Here is a 14,724-nt window from a genome sequence, read left to right as displayed (position 1 = left end):
AATATTTGTAAAAGCATATTTATAACCAACAGGATTTCATCATAAAATGGGCCTAAATCTCTCCTCATTCTCCATGCAGCCCCCAGGAGCTCCTTTCTTTGCTCCAGGTAAGACGTGGGGGCCACAGTCCCGTGTCCTGCCAAGAAGGGCCAGAGCTTGCCTTGCCGTCCCTCTATCCCGGGAGTCCGAGTGGAGAGAGGACCGCCACCCTTCACGGGACACTGACTCGGGGAGGAACGCAGTGCTCCCCCCTGACCCGGCAGGCGGCCCCCCCCAGGATGTATTCTGTAGACGCATTATCTTGCAGACAAAGTGCATTTACAGCCTGTCGTGGGCTCTGCTGTGTAACCCGGATGACACCGAGGCCTGATGTGTACCCCCCCGCCCCGCCTCCACCTCCGCTGGAGATGTCCTCACCTAAGGTACACTCCCTTCCTCGGCGCGACTCCCACAGTCCTGGCTGGTCACTGTAGGGGGTATACAGGCCTGGTGTTCTCCCCCCAACTCAGCACAGCTTCCAGCACCCACCCCAGCCTTAGCTGAGTGTGCAGGGCACTGAGGCGCTGCTTCCATCACAGCCCAGCTTCTCCCGCTGCTCAGCCCTGCTCGCTGACTCCTCACAGGTACTGGTCCCCATCAACTTCCCCTACGCTCATCCCCACCTCATAGCCATTGTGAAGTAACTCACGGTATCGCCGGAAAGTCCGAAACACAACCCTCATAGTTATTCCAAATTCTCCACCTAACAATTTGAAAATCTCTGCCACGTCTGGGTCTGGTTCTGATGCTCGGCTACAGCTGCCTAGAGTTGGGCATCTACGTGTCTACGTTCTTTTGGTCAGTCAGGCTCTGATCAGACTCCGTCAGGTGGGGCTCTGAAGAGCCAATTTTCCTTGACGTCGGGCCTTGTTAAGAACCAAGTGCGAGGGGCACCTGGGTGGCTTGGTGGGTTGCGCCGCTGCCTTCGGCTCGGGTCATGATCTCGGGGTCCTGGGATCGAGTCCCACATTGGGATCTCTGCTCAGCAGGGAGCCTGCTTCCCTCTCTCTCTCTCTGCCTACTTGTGATCTTTCTCTGTCAGGTGAATAAACAAAAATCTTAACAAAACAAAGAACCAAGAGCGCTGGTCAAAAATGGTTCCTTTTCCTCTCCTCCTGCTGATATTTACCCGGGGAACCTGGCCAAGCTCCTGGAGGTAAATCACACAGTATGGTGGGGCTCCCCTAGGACTGGGTTCCCCAGAGCCCTTAACTCTCAGAGCGGCCCAACCGAGTCCCCTGTAAACCATCAGCCACACGCATGTTTCCCTCTCTGGGCACTGGCTCCCATGGTGGCATCCACATGTGAGTCTCTGCTGTGTCTGTGACCCCTGGGTCCTGCTTGTCTGTCTCCAATCCCGGAGGCAGTGGTTTGCCCAGTGTCCTCCCTTCTGTTACGGCTCCCAGAAAGATGGTTGATTTTTCAATCTGTTCAGCTTGAACCTGTTCTTAGGAAGAAGTGGTGACTTCCAGGCTCCCTCCGTGGGCTCAGTTTTCCTCTTCAGGCTGTGTTTTTTGTCTTGCTGGTTAACATGTTTTGTAATTGTTGGTTGGCAGCCATCCATAACATACTGGGTAACAGAAATTGAAGTGTGTAGCTCTTCGCGTCAGAGGTTTTATGTTAATCTGGCTGGGCTCCATGCTGTGATTAACATTGATGGTAACTGTAGGTGCCAGAGGCTTCCAGGCTTTCTGGCTTCCTTGTTTTTGTTTTTGCTTTTGTTTTTGTTTTTTCCTTTCTCTATGGTCTTTGGGTTTCCCTAAGAACTCCTTCCTAAATAGAGCCTCTGTCGGCAGCTTCTTCAGCTGTGATGCACTGTGACACTCGAACCCAGTTGATGCATTGGTGAGGTGCGGGGAGGGAAAGCCTGTTATAATCTTGTAGTTAATACTCAGGCTTTTTGTGGGCCTGAGTCCTTGGGCTATGACCCGCAGAAGTACTAAATAGGCCACCCCCTTCTTTTCCTCCACCCCCTGAGGTGAGAGGAAGTCTAGCTGACCTGGAGCTGGCCAACTACCCTCCCACCAGGTCACTTTGGCTCTGGTAAGGGACTCTACTTGGAGGATGGGCCTTTGCTGTGGAGAACATTTTGGTCATCTTTTCCAGTGGTTGCTCTTCCTTTCCCCCTATCTGGCATACACATCTTGACTCTTCATCTTGAGAATCTGGTGAAGTTCCTGGAGGAGAAACCCATGAAAGTGTGCCCCTCCCACTGGCTGATTCTGGGGCCCCCAGAGTTTCTCACTGTCAAGCTAATCCACAGCCCACCTCCAGCAGGTAGTCAAATTTAGCATTTCAGTGTTCGTACCAGATCATGATTCCAGTGGCTTCTGCTTCAGGTAAACTCACCTGGGCTATTATTTTCTGAATTCCCCTATGGCTCCAGATTTGAGATGGTGGTTTGCCCTGGAACCTCAATTTTCTGATGAGTCTAAGAAGAGTCACTGGTTTTAAGTTCATTTACATTTTCCCCTGTTGTATGGGTAGAAATGACAGTTTCCCAGCTTTTTCCATGTCAGATTTTATAGCTGCTACAGAATGACTATTCTTTTTCAAACAACTCCTACTGTGCCTCCCACCTTCCTGTCGCTGGAAGATCCTGCTTCACCTCCCAGAGGCCCAAGATCTACACGGAGGACCTTAAAGAATGGTTTCCTATAGACCCCTCCATTAGATTGTAACAGGTGATGAATAAGCTCCAAGAAGTGGGTGTTTTTATCAGTTTTGTTACCTGCTGCATCCCCAGTGCATGGAACAAGTGCTTGGCACAGCCCCCGTGTGCTGAGTGACTAAAGGAACTATCAATTCTGTGTTAGAGAATCCTTGAGTGAACTTCCCAGGCATGGCCACCTTTGGTGGCCTCAGTAGCTTTCATCTCTATGACAGTCTGACTTTCTCTGGGACCCTCAGTTGACTGGTATTGGATTAGCACTCCCCTAACACTGAAGAAACAAGACAGGATGCCTGGTTCTAAGTAGATGGTCCTTGTAACCCTACACAGAGTCTCCATCAGGCACAAACTGATCATTCCACTTTCTTAAAAAAAAAAAAAAATGCCAAAGGCAACAGCTCAGAGCCAGAGATTAATAGTAGAACCCAATGGTTTACCCGGACAGGAATTCTTATTCATTCAGGAATTAACCTGTGCCCTTCCTTGAACTCTCTGTTTTTTATTAGATGCATAATCCTTAAATAGGTTCTGTGATATAACCTCTCAGGATCTCCCCTTTTTAGTGAGGAGCCCAAATGGAGAGATTATATAACTTGAATAAGCTCACAGAGTAAGCGGTGGACCTAGGAACTACATCCAGACCTGGCTTTCTCTAAAGACCAGCCTGATTTTTTCAGAATTGGGATAATGGTATCAGCAGCAGAACCACTCACCCAGTCCTACTACGAGGGGCATGTTCCAAATTCAGGTGTGGGATTTGATGGCCATGGCTAAAGGCGCGGTCGATGTCCCTAAAGGCAGAGGTGTAGCAATGAATGAACACTAGAGATGGGTCAGCTCAGATCTGGGTTGAGTCCTGTCTGCCACTCATTGGCTGTGTGCCCTCAGGAGTCAAAGTACTTCCCTAGTCTCAGCTTCCTTATCTGGCTGACAGAGGGAGCTGCTCTGTCCTCATGAAGCTGGGGTAGCATTACATGAGACTGCAGGGGAGGGGAAGCTGCGAGGTGCGTAAGGGCTGTGAGCCCTCTCTGTGGTTTACTATTTTGCAATCATTCTCAGAGTCAAATCACTTCTCCCAGATGCACAGGAACAGAAATCATCGTAAAAAAATGGCTCCCTAAGGAAATCCTCTGACTCAGCCCACACTTGGTTCAGTCACTGGGGGTGGGTAAGTGTGGGCTTCCTCTTGGCTCCCCAGTGGGCACTGTGTCTGGCAGGGCTTCTGTCTAGACGTTCACTAGGGGCTCTGCCCAGCCTCTCTCCAGGCTCCTTGTTCCTGGGGCATGGATGGCTCATGGCTGCCAGCAGGGAGCCCAGGAAAACAAGAGGGCTCCTTCCCATTTTTATGGGCTGTATCTGCCCCTAAAATTCATATACTAAAGTCCTAATGCCCAGCACCTCACAATGTGACTGTATTCGGAGTTAGGGTCTTTAAAGAGGTAATTAAGTTAAAATGAAGTGATTAGGTCCTAGTCCAACATAACTGGTTAGAAGAAGAAATTGGGACCCAGACGCACACAGAGGAAGACACAGGGAGAAGATGCCATCTGCAAGCTAAGGCGGTGGGGGGTAGGTAGAGCTCTGAAGAAACCAATCTTGCTGATACCTTGATCTCAGACTTGTAGCCTACAGAATGAGGAGAAAATAAATTTCTGTCATTTAAGCGACTCAGCCGGTGGCACTTGTTAAGACAGCTAGAGCAAACATACCTGCCTGTCCTCCTCACCGTGAGTCAGTGTGAGGAATGAGGGGCAACGAGACATGGGGCAGGGATGGATTGGTTGCCCACTCAAGGCCAGGAGGCAGTGGTAACGATTACAAAGATAAACACACACACACACACACACACACACACACACACACACACGAGAGAGAGAGAGAGAGAGAGAGAGAGTCTCAAAATACATGAGGCAGAAATGGACAGTAGACAATTGAATAATAAGAATTGGAGATTTCCTATCCATACCAACAATTGTTAAAACAACTAGACAGACAATCAGCAATGACATAGAAGGCCCGAGCAACATGATCAACAAATCTGGTCCAACCGCTATATATAGGACACTCCTTATAACGGGTCCAGAATATACATTATTTTCACGCACGTATGGAACATTCTTCAGGATAGGTCATATGCTAGGCCGTAAAACAATAAACCAGGTGAGGGGGGAAACAAAGTGTACATCCATACAACTGAAAAAGGAAACCATGGATACACATAAGACCGTGAATGAGCCTCCAAAACTATGCTAAGTGAAGAAATCCTGATGTAAAAGACTACATAATATATGATTCCATTTCCATAAAACATCTAGAAAAGACAGGTTTATACAGACAAAAGGCAGATGAATGGTTTCCTTGGGCTGGAGTGGGAGTATGGATTAATTGCACATGTGTACCAGGGAACTTTTTTTGGGTGAGAGAAATGTCTTAAAATTGGATTAGGGTGATGGTTGTACAATTCTACAGATATACTAAAAATCATGGAATTGTACACTTTGAATGGGTGAATTTTATCATACGTAACCTACATCTCAATAAAGCTGTTAAATACATACACATATGAGGGGCTCCTGGATAGCACAGTCGGTTAAGCATCTAACACTTGGTTTCAGCTCAGGACGTGATCTTGGGGTGGTGAGAACAAGCCCCAGGTCAGGCTCTCCCCTCAGCACAGAGTCTGCTTAAGTTTCTCTCTCCTTCTCCCTCTCCCCCTCCCCCTGCACTCTCTTTCTCTCTCTAAAATAAATAAATAAATCTTTAAAAAATAAATAAACTCATACATACATATATGAGATGACAGTAAACAAAGTGAAGAAAAATAAGGCAGGGAAGAAGGGTAGGAATGTCAGAGTGGGCTGTGAATAGTGCGGTCTTTCACGGTGTTTGCCAAATACTTCCAATCCCCTGGACTCCTTAAGGGTAGGTGGACAATGAGTTGGCAATGAGTGTGACATGTGGGACTTCCAGACTGAGGATTTTCTGTTCATCTGAGACCTTTCTGGAGCTCAATCTCTCCTTTGACCCCCTGGCCTGGCTGCCGGCACCACATGACATGATTATTTCATCAGCCTGGGTATTTAAGTCACTATGACGGACAGGTGACTTTTGACTCAGTTACTGCATGACCTGTGCTACTGGAACACAGACAGGTGCTCAGGGAGAACCTCAAAAGAAGATGGTCAAAGTCCTGGGGAGGTCAGTTTGTGAGCTGTGAGGATGTCTGGGGGGAAAGGCTCTCTGAAGAGAGGGCAGAGGATGTGCAAAGACCCAGCTCATCCGAGGAGGAGCAAGGAAGCCAGTGTTGCAGGCACTTGGCAAGCGGGGAACACAGGAGATGATGTGGCAGGTGATGGTGAGTCAGCTGGAGGACTGACACGGGAATCCACTGGGATGGGCTGAGCAAGTGCCACTTCTCAAAGGGTTTAGGCCTTAAGAGCCTTGTTCCAGCTGCAATATTGGAAGGAGATGGATAGGCCAGAGGCAGAATCAGGAAGACCAGTAAGAAGGTCTTTGTAAAAAGAATTTAGGTGAGAGCTGACTTCACACCCTGAAGCCACAGCATTCTTCCTATAAACAGCTCTTCCCACCCCCCCAGCTTTATTAGGATACACTTCACACCCAGCACTCTGTAAGTTGAAGGTATACAGCATATAACTTGAATTACATCTATTGTGAAATGGTAACGATAATCAATTTAGTTAATATCTGTCATCTCAATAGGTACAAAAAAAAAAAGAGAAAAATAAAAAAATGCTTTTCTTCCTTGTGATGATAACTCTTAGGATCTCCTCTCTTAACTTCTAAATATATCATACAGCAGTATAATACACTGTGTCATACACTCCACTCCTCTACGGGACTTGTTTATAAGGGGACATTTGTACATTTTGACCACTTTCCTCCAATTCTCCCTCACCCGGCCCCACTTCCAGTAACCACAGATTTGATCTATCTCCTTTTTTTAAATTGGAAGTGTAGTTGACATATAATAAAGTTTCAGTCCTATAAATCTGATCCAATCAGTCCTACGTTTACAACTTTCAATAGCTCCCTACTGCCCATGAAAAAGAGTCCAAGTTTCTCAACATGGCATCAACCTACCTCTCCTGCACCACCCACCCCTTCCTTTCCTATGATTTCAGTTCTCCTGTCTCTGAGTCTCCCATTCTTCTGCACTCTCGCCTCCCCGCCTGGGTCCATGTGGTTTCCTCACGTCCCTGCAACCAAGCAGGGAGGGAAGAGCTGTTCTGGAGAAAGATCAAGTGAGCAAAGCCAGAGTTGGGAGGGCACCGGGGTGGGCGATGATGGAGGAGGTTCAGTCCAAGCTGCCCTCTGGCCTTGCTCCTGGAGGTGAGCTTGTGGGCCAAGGTGCTGGGATCCTGAACGGATGACTGAATTCAGAGCTGCCTTCTCTTTCTTTTGGACTCTCTGGCCCAGTATGCACAGAGGTTACCCTCTTTCTGCCCACCAGGATTCAGACCTGCAGCAGCTACTCATGGTGGGAAGGACCCAGGAGGGTCAGCTAACTGGGAGAAGCCTCCAGTCCTTGGCAGAGAACTGCACAGGCCAGGGGGCAGCAGTGTGGGAAGCTGGTGAGCACAGAGGCTGTAGCTGGTCCGAATGGGGGGGAGGACTGTGCCACAGGAAAATCTGACAAGTGTTGGGGCTTATGGCTGGGTGAGAGTTTTAGCCAGGTCTCCCCAAATGAAAGACCAGAGTGCTGGCTGGCCTCCGGCTTCCTGCTATTGGGCAGTTCCTCGACTCGACAAAACTCTGGGCAGAGTGAAGAAATGAGGTACGGCACAACATTTTAACCCCCAGAAATCTCCCATTTGCCCCAATTCCCTGGAAATATCTGACAAAAGCAAGCACAAGTTCCCAATTGCTCTCCTCCAGAATCTATGGTGAGAGACAGAGAGAAGAGAAAGAGCCAGAGGGAGAGAGACAGAGAGACAAAAAGAGAGAAATTGAGAAAGGAAGAGAGACAGAATGGCTGACCCAGAGACCAAGGATGAGGAGGAGAAACTGCTTCCCTTATGTTGGCCAACTTTCCTATTTTCCAAAGCCTTCTATAGAACAGCATGGCTAGTCCCTCTTTATAAAGCTGCCAAGCTGTTTGTGGTCAGATAATGCTTTTTAAAATTAATTAAGTCTAAAGGAATGAAGTGCTGATGCATGCTACCACGTGATCAATCCCAAACACATCATTCTATGCCAAAGATGCCAGACACGGAAGGACACCTGCTATGTACCTGCATTTATATGAAATATCCAGAGAAGGTGAGTCCTAGAGAAAGAAGGCAGATCAGTGGGTGCCAGGGCTGGGGGAGGTGGGGAACCACTGCTCAGTGGTTTTCTTTCAGGGTGGTGAACATGCTTTGGGACTGCAAAGGGATGATGGTTGCACACCATGGAAGTACAAATCACCGCTCAATTAACCAGTTGCTTTAAAACGGTTAATTGGGTTATGTTAATTTCACCGCCCTTGAAAATTTAACTCAACCTTCTTTAAATTCAGGTATCCCGTGCACTTTCTCATTTGTCTTTCCCTTAAAGAATTAGCATCTGCACTCTGAAGCTGGGTTGGGGGGGCGGGGTAGGAGGGTGGGTATCTGCTCTACTGTGAAAATCTGGTGGCCAGAAGCATCCACAAAAGAGAGTGACTTTTCCTTTCAAATCAGTTGGTGCCATAAACCTAACTGAGGGGAAATAATCTGGAGATTCTACAGACCCCTAAGGCATTAGAATTGAACAGAATTAAAAGCTGATTTCAGCTGCTCCCCACCCCCACTGTAGAAAGGGACACTATGAGTAGTGTCCCCTAGCCTGTGTCCAGCCCACAGATCCAGGTGACTTGGCTGTGTGAACATAGAGCTCGAGGGCTTGTCCCTGCACACACCCACTCAGACCCCAGCAAGGGCTGCTGCGTGCTGTCTGAGGCCTCCCCAGCCTCGGTCGGGGGGTTCTGGGTCATGGCCGCACAGGAGGTTCACCTGGGGACCAAAAAATATGCTGATGTCTGGAACTCACTCCAGACCAATCTCCAAGTATTTAAAAAGACCTGGGGATTTTTAAAAGCTCCTTTGGGATTCTAACATAGAGCAAGGTTAAAGACCACTGTCTGTGTTTCTTCCTCTGGTATCTGGGATTTCAATCATCCTCGGAAAGTGTCCAGGTACAAAGAACATGAAACACCACATCGCAACCACCCAGCCGGCATCTGTGTGATCCCCCCAACAAGCAGCTGCACGACCACCCCCACAGCCCCTGCACATGACCCAACCCACGGGGGGCTTCCTCTGTGCCTCAGTTCCCTGCAGGCACTTTACTGGGGGCTACGGAACCAACTGCCTGGCTGAGTTGCTTCCAAATAGGATGTACCCCCCTCCCCATGCAGGACCTGCCTCTCACCGCCCCCCCACCCAACCCCAGTCTCTGGACACGGTGATCCTTCCAGACTCTGAACGTAATCAGAGCCCTGAGTCACTGGACTCAAATCCCTCCAACGATCATGGTCATGCTGAAGGCTCTGTGTTTCAGGCAGACACAGAACATCTCCCAAGTTCAAGGGTGAGGGCTGTGGGCACCATCAGCCCATGCCCAGGCCTTGACCACAGATAATGCCCCTTGATGCTTCCAGCCCACAGGACCAAGACAGCTCCTCGAGTGACCCTGTCTCCCAGACTCAAATGACCCCATCTCTCAAGCCAGAAGACAAGAACAAAGGTAATCATATTCCACATAGAATAAAATAAAATTCTTACCGAAATATCTGGCTGCAAATGTTCTTCTTTTGTTGGAAGCTGTCGGCAGCATAATGAAGCTGGCAGACTATGTGCAAATTTCTTGTGTATCCTTTTTATAAAGAACCAACCACATCCTCAAGCAGACAAGCTAATTCCTGTTTTCCAGTAACAGGAGATCAGCATCTATAGAAAAGAAATATATTTAGAATGCCCTTTATCTGGTGTTTTCTTGGATTTCAAACAAGAAGCCTTGCTGTGAGGAATGAGTCCCTTAAATACAAGTGTGCCCAGGGATCTTGGAATGGCTTTGGGCAAGTCATGGGACCAATGGGTATCAGTTCCTCATCTGTAAAATGGGAACAATAATGACAACTGCCCCTCCCGGTGAGCAGAGGATCAACAAGATGAGGAAAGCAGTGAAACAGCAAAGCCCTTCACACATCAGGCACTCTGTTTGATCTTTTCCATCAGCTGACCTGGATTCAGAAGGAGCTGTGTTTCCCACACAGCCTAGAAAGTGGCTACAGACAATGACTGGCAAGCATGCAGAGATTGCCAGGATGCTGTCTGTGACTCCCATCTGGTGTGTGCCACAGTCCTGCCCATGGGGAGACCAAGGACATGGTCCCCATACCTGCACGGAGAGAAGTCCCCACAGCACCAGTGGCAGACCCTCAGCCTTGTACTCCGGCTGCTAACAGTGTAGCTTTTTGTTCCATTGCTGGAAAAGTCAGCACCATCCACGCATCATTTCCAGGTGTGGGAAATCAAAAAGAAAATCCCAATTAGGAAACAGCCAAGTGAGTTTCAGGCAGCTATCAATGTCATTGACATCGTGGTCTTGGCAATCTTGGGGAAAGGCAGTTCCCAGGGGGTGATGCTGTCCATTAAAATACAGATGGAGTTTACAGATGCCAGGAGCAAATTCTGGGACGACAGCTCCCAGAATGTTCTTCCTACTCCCCTTCTCGTCTCCTCTGCTCTCCTGTCTCTGCTGTATTGCTTGGGTAGTGTGATTGTGATCACAGAACCAATCCCCACCACACAGATAAGACAAGCATGGCCAGCACTCGGTGTGGGCAGATCCCTTTCCTCCACAAGCTGCGGGCATGCAGGGACTCAGGCTGTCATAGCCATAGGAGGTGGCAGCGGGGCTGTGGGCTGCTGGGCTGGATAGCACTGTCCTAGGCTGCAGTGGCGCAGTGTCATCGTGCGCCAGCCTGGGCCATCTGTGGACAGTTACAGCTGCTGGCCTCTCTAAGGGGAGCATGGGACCAGAGCAGAGGAATCGCCACAGTGGTGCCTCCAGGGGATGATGTGGGACAGCTAACAGTGAAAGAAGCCACAGCAGAGCCCCAGACTAGAGGCTGGGGTGGACCCCAGCCCAGGAGCTGGAGGAGCAGAGTGGCAAGCAGAGAACTCTAGAGCTGAGACAGACTCAGAGACCCTTAGGGACCCAGAGTGACATCTCTCTGTATTCTCCAAGCACACAGGACTAGGAGAGTGGCCGAGGGGAATGAAGAGTGACAGAAAGAATCCCTTCCTATGACCTGGTGTAATAGGGGCTTTAGAATTAAAAACTCAGGGTCTGTCTCCAGGTTTTTCTTTTTCTAGTGGTGTGAATCTGGACATGTTACTGAAATAAGGCTACCCAACTTAGCAAACAAAACTACAGAATGCCCAGTTACGTTTTTAGTGTAAGTGTTTTCCAAATATTGCCTGCTACATAGTATCTACTATAAAGGTATTCATTGTTGTTCTGTATTTTATCTGGCAATCTGGTGGTTATACCTTCTGAGTATCCATTTTATCTTTGGTTAAAAGAAGATAATCAGGTAAGAAACTTTCAGTTGCTAGAAACAAAAAAGACAATTAAAATTGGCTTAAAACACAATGAGGGATTTACTGGCTCCTTTAGTGGGAAAGTACTCATAATATGGACTTCAGGCATGGCTCAATCCAGCAGTTGATAATGTCAACCAAGTCTAGTTCCCTCCCACCCCCAAGTTCCCTTGTTTTCTTCCTGTGTGTCTGTGTCATCCACACCAAGGTTTCTTAATTATTTAAAAAAATGCTGGATGCCAGCTTCAGGAGCTAATATTTTCTCCTTCATGTCTAATAGGAAGAGACTATATCTTTTGTTGTTTCTCTCACAAGTGCTGGGAAGCTTCCTTTCCCTATCTCCCCAAATATCTCTTGCCTGGTGGCTTTGATTGGACCACCAAATCCAGCCTTGAAGCAGTCCTGATGGTTGGGGAGAGATGTATGTGTTGGCTAAACCAACCTGGTATCATCCGAGGAGCTGAGTGGACTGGGCTGGTATAGGAAAGAGGTAGATACTGGAATAGGTGCCAGAGCCCTGTGACCAATGTGGGGAGCCAGCTCCAAATACACTGCCCAATGCAGACTGATGTAAGGATAAGATAGATGAAACTGACCTCAGGAGTGTGTGTGTGTGTGTGTGTGTGTGTGTGTGTGTAAAATGTTAATTCTTCCCCTTGGACATGATCGCTCTTATTATTTTTTTCTCAGCCCCTACCTTTCTCCTGGCCAGATGTATGACCCATCTCAGCTCTGCTAGCACAGAGCCAAGAGGCCTCCCAGGAAACCAGTATGCTGGGCCTCTGTCCTGGCTGTGCCATGTGCCCTGGGCTGGTCTCTGCCCCTGAAGGGTCCCCATTTACATCATGGGGGGAGAACATGTGTGTAGGGGTGTCGGGTATGTGACTGTACCAGGAGGGCTCTGGTTAGAAGCGTGACCTCAGCCCTCAGCCTGCGGTGAGGATGACAAGGCTCAGGCGCATGGGCTTCTGTTTGGGGGAAAACAGGAGTGGAAGGGCAGACATGGCGGGCCTTGCTTTTCAGCCCCAGGGAGAGGGGAAGCAATCTCCGAGGCAGAGAAGACAGGAGAACTGCTCTCCAAGCATCCAGACCAGCCATCCCTGTATTCTCACCCATCTTTCTTGGCAGCAGCATTCAAGGGCAAGCCACAGCCCAGGTAAGCTCGGCAGAGTTGGGGCACTGCTCCCAGCACCCAGCAGCACCCAGCAGCACCCAGCAAGGCAGTCATGGGGAACCCAGGGATGACTCAGCCATGAGCAGCTCGACTGGCGCCAGCCACACAGCCAACGGGCTCCCTGTGGGAGAGAGTGCTGGGAGCCCCAGGCCGTCAGGCACTCAGGCAGCGTGCCCTGCACCGGGCACACTGGGCACCGGGCATCATCCCACGACCCACAGGCGTTATTAATAAGGACAAGCAGCACTCAGCAGGCTCAGCTGTGGAGCAGACACGGTCACCTGACAGCATACCGAGGTAATATTACAGTGGACTTGTGGGTTACCCCATCACAGTTTAACGAGGGGGAACATTTAGACCCACGGTACTTGGGGCTCACGGCCACCCCATCCCTCTAGTATGGCCAAGTGGCCACGTTGTCCTGCACTGGCCCCCCCACATGTGTTCACCCTATGGCCCCTCCTTCATCCCCATGTGGGGGCTGTGCCAATGAGCGCCCACCACCCGGGGGCATCCGCCCAGAGAAGGCGGACATCCAGGAAAGCTGCCTGGGTGCTGCCGATGGGGAGTCTAGCTCACCTGGGACCCGGGGAGGACACCGCCGTCTCTGCCGCCCAGAGGCCGGCCTGGGATCCTTCCTCGGACACAGCCTGGAGGGAGCGCTCGGGCTCCCTGCCCCCTCTGCTAACCCTGTGGCGGGGGCCTTGGCCCTGCCCCCGGTCCCCCATGTGACCAGTGGGCAGGGGAGGCGGGCAGGACCAGGAGGAAGCTGCCCCGGCCCAACATCATCCGTCAGATGCAGGCTCCCTGGCTCCTCGGTGCCTCTGGGGACGATGTGCTTATGGCTGTCCTTGGCCTGCTAAGAGCCTGCGGCTGCCCCGCCTGAGGAAGCCTTGCCCTGCCAGGCTAACCTCTGCCAGGAGCGGCTGCGGCAGACCGGCTGGCGGAAGCCCGCCTGGAGTTCGACTTGGTGCAGAGAGCCCCCTGGCGGGTACCAGCAGGCACGGCCTCGCACGCCTTGGGACCCTGACTTTCCTCCCAGCCTCCGCTCAGCTGCTCCCGGCCGCCCAATCATGGCAGCACCTATCTTCCCCACCCTCACCTGTAGCCTCACCTTCCCTGGGGTCACATGTGGCTGGGAGGGTGTGTAGGATTCCAGAGGATTTCCACCCTGGGTCTTCCTGAATTCTGCACAGCTGGCCAGTCTTGTGTCTTCAGTCTGGGCACAAAGGTGGGGCTGGAGGTCATTAGCAGGATAGGAGCCCTCAGGTTGGGGGTTGGGGTGGGGATCTGAACCACTTCCCAAAGAACCAGCATCACTTAAATCTCCCCACTTGGGAAACTGAGGTCGGAAAGGTCCAGTAAATTTCCCAAGGGGACAGATTACAAGTGTATTGCTGAGATTTGAAACCAAGGACAGCAGATGAAACATCCTTTGAAAGCCAATGCCAAGGACAGAGGCAGGAAGGTAGCCTTTATTGACCTGGCCTCCCAGTGGCTCTAGTGGGCAAGCCCTTCTCTGAGGGTGCACCGACCTCCCCCTCCCCTGGACTCAGTGTGGCCCTTTGCTCTTGCCTTCCCTGACCAAATCAGAGTGGCTGGCCATGGACTGGAAACCTCAGGAAGGCTGATTTGACATCTGGGCAGGGCTGGGGCTGGGATGGAGTCTTGGTTATTCCAGTCTCAGGGCGGTGATCATAGCAGAGGGAGGCCCGTCATCTACCCTAAGCACTGCCCTTGAAGGCCTCTGGGAGCAGGGTGGGGTGGGCTGTGGTAGAGTAGTTGCTGGCAGAGGCAAGGAGGCACACAGCTTGTTGCAAGGCCAGAGCTCAGGGCTTGTGAGAACAAGGTGTAGTGTATTGCTCTTGGACCCTTCCATGCCCACGACTACCATGGGCATAATTGCAAAGCAGAACGCTAGGCCTCCTTTGGGCATGCACTGTGGAGGGTTACTACCTTGGTCCAGGCTTGCTGGGGGTGGCGTGGGAGCTGTAATGGAGTCAAGCAAAGGTGGTTTTGACTCCTGCCTGGGCACCTTTTAGCTGGGTCACTGGTAAATTACGCTGCCTCTCCGAGTCCCGTTGCCCAACATGGCAGTGCCGATTGAGTGAGGTAAGCTGCTCAAAGAACATGGTGGCTAAGTGCTCTGGACCTGTCCTAATGACCATGATGCAGCTGTACTTAACAGGGGCCCGGGAAGTGTTTCTTCCACTGTTAGCCGCAGCATGAGCTAGGGCAGTGCTTGGTTC

General features: G+C 50.5%; 1 protein-coding gene across 5 annotated transcripts in view; it reads right to left on the bottom strand.

Moving 5' to 3' along the window:
• Positions 1-13,309, bottom strand: part of ARHGAP22 (Rho GTPase activating protein 22) — a 166,017-nt gene extending 152,708 nt beyond the window's left edge. For 3 of the 5 annotated variants that reach the window (XM_045068987.1, XM_004765841.3, XM_045068988.1), the window contains exon 1: positions 9,478-9,734. In XM_045068987.1, coding sequence (XP_044924922.1) covers positions 9,478-9,529 — 52 coding nt within the window. In that variant the 5' untranslated portion in view covers positions 9,530-9,734. Of the gene's footprint in view, positions 1-9,477; positions 9,735-13,054 lie in introns of those variants that run through there. The other 2 variants (XM_004765839.3, XM_045068986.1) reach the window with 2 other exon arrangements.
• Between the last annotated feature and the right edge of the window lie 1,415 nt (positions 13,310-14,724).

This window comes from Mustela putorius, unplaced genomic scaffold (genome assembly GCF_011764305.1).
Source record: "Mustela putorius furo isolate JIRA1106 unplaced genomic scaffold, ASM1176430v1.1 tig00003909_pilon_pilon_pilon, whole genome shotgun sequence".
Taxonomy (NCBI): Eukaryota; Metazoa; Chordata; class Mammalia; order Carnivora; family Mustelidae; genus Mustela; species Mustela putorius.
This window is presented reverse-complemented; position numbering and strand designations above follow the sequence as displayed.